Source organism: Olea europaea, chromosome 13, assembly GCF_002742605.1.
Source record: "Olea europaea var. sylvestris chromosome 13, O_europaea_v1, whole genome shotgun sequence".
Lineage (NCBI taxonomy): Eukaryota > Viridiplantae > Streptophyta > Magnoliopsida > Lamiales > Oleaceae > Olea > Olea europaea.
Genome location: NC_036249.1, coordinates 3510103 through 3517071, shown reverse-complemented (window position 1 = coordinate 3517071; position 6969 = coordinate 3510103). Strand labels below are relative to the sequence as shown.

The 6969-nt window shown below is 34.6% G+C and overlaps 1 protein-coding gene across 1 annotated transcript; it reads left to right on the top strand.

Annotated features, from left to right (window-relative positions):
* Nucleotides 1–773: 773 nt before the first annotated feature.
* On the top strand, nucleotides 774–6860 carry LOC111407294 (lecithin-cholesterol acyltransferase-like 4). The gene is made up of 10 exons (XM_023036702.1): nucleotides 774–904; nucleotides 1566–1684; nucleotides 2217–2352; nucleotides 2474–2525; nucleotides 3681–3781; nucleotides 4207–4389; nucleotides 4816–4973; nucleotides 5092–5146; nucleotides 5329–5382; nucleotides 6184–6860. The coding sequence occupies exons 1-10, from the start codon at nucleotides 902–904 to the stop codon at nucleotides 6607–6609; spliced, it is 1287 nt and encodes a 428-aa protein (XP_022892470.1). The 5' UTR covers nucleotides 774–901; the 3' UTR covers nucleotides 6610–6860.
* Nucleotides 6861–6969: the final 109 nt, after the last annotated feature.

Genomic DNA, 6969 nt, shown 5'->3' with positions numbered 1-6969 from the left:
CAATGGGATTGGATACAAGAGAGAGAATGTAAAGAAACAGTGGAAATAAATTATAAAAAATTAAATGGACATATCCTCTCCCAGGAAGATAAATTATAAAAAATTAAGTGGAGGATGTGGAAGGTTTTCTAGACATCTCCGCCTTTTTCCTTGCCATGGAAGCGTTTTAGGTGATGTGACACACTTTTTGGTACAATCCACAGTCACATTGGGGATGCTCTTAGTCTTGTAAGTGAAAAGCTGAGGCTCAATTCAAGTAGCTGATGGATATAATTATTTCCATATTATTGAGTTTTCGGACAGTTCAATTATTATTATTATTTTTTTGTTTTTGTTTTTGTTTTGTGTGTGTGTGTGTGTCAAAAGGTCAAATTAGAATTTATAATGCTGATTCTTCTATTTTAATTTTGTTCTCAGCGAAGAATTTTTTGTGCAATTTATGTTTTCAATAGCTTTTTGCCTTGAAGTAGTAAGGATATGTCCAGAAAAAAGGAAGTTGTTATCTTTTATAAGTATATAACTTCCGAAGAAGTTTTTCTTGATATGACTTAAAAGACATTACGTATGCATTCTTTTATGTGGTATGTGAGAAGAAAAAGTTTACAAATTTCAGCTACAAGGTATCATGATTTGCTGGAGACATATCAAATTTATTTCTGTTAAATTTTTAGTGACGGTTTTAGTTTCTTCCATCTCTCTTCTTGTATGCCGTTATTGTGTAGGTTCTTTGATTTGGTCATGGGATTGTTTTGGATTTGTATAACGTTGTCCTGGTCATTTAAAGATGTGATACATTTTTGTGTGTATAACAGGGAAGACGGTAACTTTGGATGCTGATACTCATATAGAAGTTCCTCAAGACAGATATGGTTTGTATGCTATCGATACATTGGATCCGGACATGGTAAGTATTTTGATATCTCTGTATATATGAAATTGGTTGTTCACATTACTTCTTCTACATTTTTTCATCCTCCATTGTGTTTTCCCAGGAGAAGAAAATGAATTAATTCTTGTTACAGTATGTACATACGAACTTGTGATAAGATTTATGGACCTCGTAATTTCAAATTTCATGACACAATCAAGATCTGTCTGTTATACTGTTGCCAGCATGTCCTTTGTCAATCGTTTGTTTAACTAAATGGACTGTAGCAAAGTGCAGATTAGGACCTTTACTGTCTTATCAGAGGAAATAGAAAAGTGAAAAAAGGGAGGGAGAGGGGATTCTATCAACATTTTATATCAAATGCAAGCTCCAAACCCAGATCATCCTATATGAGGCACATAGATGAAATCATAATTTAAGAAATGTAGAATAATCTCCGAATTGCCATGTGGGAAGAACTTTTTTTTTTTTTTTTTTTTTTTTTTTTTTTTTTTTTTTGTTTTTTTTTTTTTTTTTTGGGGGGGGGGGGGGGGGGGGGGGGGAGTTGGCTTATGTGTAATAGGAGTCAATAGATATAGATTGGATTTCAAATTTCCAATTTTTATAAAGAAATGCCCTCTGATATAGTTATTAATATCTGTTGTTCTATGGTGGTTTCGTGGTTTCGTTTTTGCAGGTTATGGGGACTGATTGTGTATATTATTTCCATGACATGATAGTTGAAATGCTCAAGTGGGGCTACCAAGAGGGAACAACTCTCTTTGGATTTGGATATGATTTTCGCCAAAGCAATCGGTAACTGACAGACTATTTGTCAAATTTGCACATTGCAGAGTTGTGAGGTTATGAGTGACAGTCCTAGGGTACAAGTGTACCATTTTGGTTGTATTATTTAAGTATTCTTAATGAGAAAAGAAGTAGAACCTTCCCCGGTAGATCAAAGTGAGTCTGTAACATGTGATAGAAAGCTCTCAACTCAACGATTTTGTAATATTGGATTATTAATAAGAAATATTGGATTTCATATACATCACAAAAAGCTTGTAAGTTTCGTTTCAATTTCAGATATCATCTAGGTAAAGAAATTCTAAAATTTTGTTCCAATTGTAGCTTCACTTGCACAATATGTGTGTTCCTGCTGAAAGTATCATGATTGTTCCCCATTTTTTATATTTTTAGACCTATAATTCTGTGTTAGTAAATTTTTTTTTTTTTTTTTTAATTTTGTTCCCACTGTACCTTCACTTGCAATATGCGTGTTCCTGCTGAAAGTATCATGATTGTTTGCCCATTTTTGATATTTTAGACCTATATTTCCGCATTCCAGGTTTCAAGGAACAATGGAAGACCTAGCAGCGAAGCTCGAGTCTGTGTATACTGCATCTGGGGGAAGAAAAATTAACATCATAAGTCATTCCATGGGTGGTCTTCTTGTTAAATGTTTCATGAGCCTGCATAGTGACGTGATACTACAACTCTTTGGCCTATTTTGCTTTTCTCACCGTTACCTTTTTGCTCCTTAAATATAAACAATTTTTTTTTCATGGGAAACTCAAATCTCATAATGGAAGCATTATTCTGCAGATGTTTGAGAAGTACGTGAAGAATTGGATTGCAATAGCTGCACCATTCCGAGGTACGTTGCACTGTTGCTGAATCTACTGTTGCTTGGCTTGCTGCTGCAGGCCAATTTTTGCTTCTAGACTTAGGTCTTTGTAAACAGTAGAGTTGAATTTTTTTTTTCTAACCGAGTTTTACAAATAACTAGAAATCATCCAACTGTGGTTGTTCAAACAGCTTAAAAAGCTCTATTTTTCCAACTATCGATATATAGTCAGAAGCAAGCTATGAACATTTCATAAAATGCTGCTATTTAGCTGTTTCTGCTTTTACAGTGTATTACTGGCATGAGTACATTTCCTCCTTTTATCCACATCAAAAATCTTTGAATGAGGCTTCTATATAGTTCTAGGTTACATAGCACATGTGCAGGCAGTTTTCATGTTTACAATTGTTCCAAGAAATGTTAAAGAGAACTCTGATTACTATGTTGTTTCTCTGACATCACCTTCAACCTCTCCCATCCATGGGATGGTCTAGCAGCTAAAGAGCCTAAAGTCCTGTAACCTTATCCACCAATACGAGCTGATGTCAAAAATCTACGTACGCTTTACTTTTCTTGAATAGCCATCAGGCCAAAAGTACTATCCTTGAGGATAATAGTTTAAATTCAGAGAAACAGGAGAAATATCTCTCAGTCCTCCATCAATCCTAATCATTTTGGTGAACTCCAAACCCCCATTCCATGTCATTTTATTGATTTTATCATGTTTGTTCTTCAGAATAAATTTTTTTTTAGCAAGGGCTCTAACTTGAGCTGGAAAGATCTCTGTTTATTTTGATTTATATTGTCATTACAGTCTATTCAAGATATATTTTCTCCGATGATTCCTATAATCGTAGTTACACATGTATTGTAGTCCCACCAACCATTTGTTGCTGCTTTGGAATGGAGAAAAGAAAAACAAGCTTTATTTCAAAAAGACAAAACTCTTATATCATACTTCCTGTTACACTCAAAGTTAACAATGATTAACATATTGTTGGATAGTGTGTAATAAGTAGGACCATCCAAGCTTCATTAATTCATCGTATCAACCTTTTTTCTGTATGCTTGCATAACTGGAATTGAGACCCATATATGTGTGGTGCTTGGCTTCACTGTATTTATTCATTTCAAACTTTTGATGAATGACTTCTAAAAATAGTGGTATTGTTGTTATTTTAACAGGTGCACCTGGATATATTACCTCTACCCTTCTTAATGGAGTATCATTTGTGGAAGGATGGAAACAAAATTTTTTTATATCAAAATGGAGCATGCATCAGATGGTATGAAGATAATTACTGCTCACAGAGAGATCTCCTGTATGCAGGGGTCTCTCTCTCTCTCTGTGATGTAAGATCTTAGAATTTATTAACCACACCATCCCCCCTTACTTGACGGAAGTGGCTATCTTCAATTGAGCGTCTTCATCATAAGCTATACTTATTTGAGTTGTGTAGTTTTTAATGTACTTCTAATCTAATTAAAAAACCATGTCATCTACCTGTTTTTTACATGAAAATTATGAGTCCCAAAACTATCAAGGTGTTGTATAATTTAGTTATTTGAAGCTGTGTTTTTTCCTGGCTCAAGTTGTGTTGTATTTTGTAACTAAAGTTGAATGGCTCTGTATTGATTAGAAATCAAATCATCAACTTCGCTTTATTTATGTGTTACAAACTCACATTTTTCTTTGCTAAATTCTTTCCAGCTGATTGAATGTCCATCAATATACGAATTGATGGCCTGTCTAGATTTCCCTTGGGAACACATTCCACTTCTGGAAATCTGGAGGAAGAAGTCTGATAGTGATGGAAATTCCACTATCATGCTAGAATCTTATCCCCCAATAGAAGCTGTATCAATATTCATAGAGGCTCTCTCAAGCAACAAGGTGAGCTATGGGTGCAAGTTATGCTAAATATAGATAAATAAAAACTAGTTCAACCTGATTTATTTGGTATTATAGCATATCCTTATCGTGCATGTGATATATATATATATATTTTTTGTTGATTTTTGTGAAGTTCTTAAATGTCATAATAAAGTCACGTTTTGGTGTTGAGCTCACAGGAGTTTCAGAATGTTAATTTTCCTTCTCTTGATGGATAATGGTAATCAAAATGTTGGATAATAATTACAGGATTCTCTTAGTTTTAAAAAAAGTTTAAAACCGAAGTATGATCAAATACTTAATGACTTATTGTCTGTCAATTCGTTTTTGACTGACATGTTGATATATGATTTTCTAATGCATGACTAGTTATTACGATGACATTTTTTTTCCTGGTGTCTTACATAGACAGTGGTGTACTTGCAGGTTAATTATGATGGTACTGATATTTCTTTACCATTCAACTTGGAGGTTTTGAAGTGGGCTAATGAAACGCGGAAGTTGTTGAGCTGCGCTAAGGTTCCCAGTCATGTTAAGTTCTACAATATTTATGGGACAAGTAATGAGACGCCTCATAGTGTTTGGTACTGCTTAAACCTTAAAAAATTATGCTTACAAATTGATTGGAATTCTGCAATATATTAAGACATTCAAAGCATATCGATAAGTGAACTTATGTGAAATGCTAATATGCTTTTGTAGTTATGGAAGTGAGGATGCACCTGTATCTGACCTGCAACAGTTACCTGCTCTCCTGGTATAACTATTAAATGAATCTTGAAATAAATACAGCGACACTTATTCAGAATTTTATGCCCTCATTTTTCTGTGTTTCTGTTTTACCAGTTAGTGTTTGTTTTACATATTGTATGATATGTTTGTTACATTTGAAACTTAGGTTATAAGAACTGTTTTAAATACCGTTTTTGCGCATGTCAGGCCAAGTATGTAAATGTTGATGGTGATGGAACTGTTCCAGTGGAATCTGCTAAGGTACTTTGTTTCAATTTGTTGCACTCTCTCTTTTGAGTTCAAAATATAATTTTCTGCATTTCTTTACTACTTCTATCCATAACTTTAGCTTATTTTGGGAAACTCACTTTTATATAGTGTCATGACCAATAACATCTATAGCTTTGGTTTAGATAACTTACTTTATATGTTTACTCTTAGTGTTATGACAGTGACATTTGTCGTATTTTTGGTGTCCCTTTACCAAATTCCTAATCTTATATGTATGATACAATAATGAATGCATACTTTTAATTCGCCTTTTGTGTGAGTGTGATGGGAAATCGTGTACACGAAAAATATTTCAACTGTAATGGATAATATAATCCAGTTTTGACTGTTCGGAATGGATCAAATTTCTTGGACACCCCAAAATGGAAAGTAGCAGTTACAAAATAGATGGAGTATTTGAAGTAAGCATCTGAACTAATTAAAGATCAGGACTGTATTTTGATGAGGCGATATGCTTTTCGCATAAAACATAATGACATAGTCATCTCTGGCTGGGCTGCTATGCTTTTAAAATTTTGGAAAGAAGGTCCTGGAAAACTTTTGTCACTATTTATATTTGAGTTTCTAAATGTTCTCCACTCTCTTCTTCACTTCTCAATGGCTGCAGGGCAATACTTACTTTCAAACTTCATTCATTTTTCCCTTTCTTTACTACCTACAAACATAATAAACATGGTTTCAAATTCATTCAAAACAATAATTATGTGTGTGGTTGCAATTTTGACATTTCGAAATTGAACCATCAATGACTTGGTTCTCTCTATTTTCCAGGCAGATGGGCTTCGAGCAGAAGCAAGGGTTGGAGTACCTGGGGATCACCGTGGAATTCTATGTGACCGTCATGTGTTCAGAATTCTCAAGCACTGGCTGATGGCGGACCATGATCCTTATTACAATCCAGTTAATGATTTTGTAATTCTACCTACCTTGTTTGAATTTGAAAGTCACAAAGCACGAAGTAGCTTGCAAGTAACTTCGGTCAAAGAGGATTGGGAAATTATTGGGGAAAACCTAGAAGACCAAGAACAAGACAATATAGCTGAGAAAAATCCTTTGGTGGGTTCAATATCCATCTCTCGTGTTGGAGGTGATAAATCCTTGCAGGAAGAGGCCAATGCCACTATTACTGTTCACCCCCAACACAATGGTAAGAAGCACGTCGAGTTGAAGGGCATGTCTATCTCAGCAAGTGCATAAAGAACCTTTTCTATCCTCGTTCTAACTGAACATGGGAAAATTGGTAACCTTCGTGTATTGGCCAGTGTTGTGGTTCTCTATATATATATATAACAATCACGTATTGTTCATGTATGAACACTACTGGAACGTGATATGTGAATATCCTTCGTAAATAGCTTCAGGTATTCTTCTTCAATGCTCTGTATCAATGGTTAACTATACTTTTTTGGCAACAAATGTTGTACGACTTCGCTGTTGGTGTGGGGACACATAGAGTATGTTTTGACAGAATCTGGATATCAAATCTGCATCAAGGGCCAGAGAGTTGGGGAATTTATTGCAGAACATTTATTTAATATTTTGCCTTACGCCCAAGTT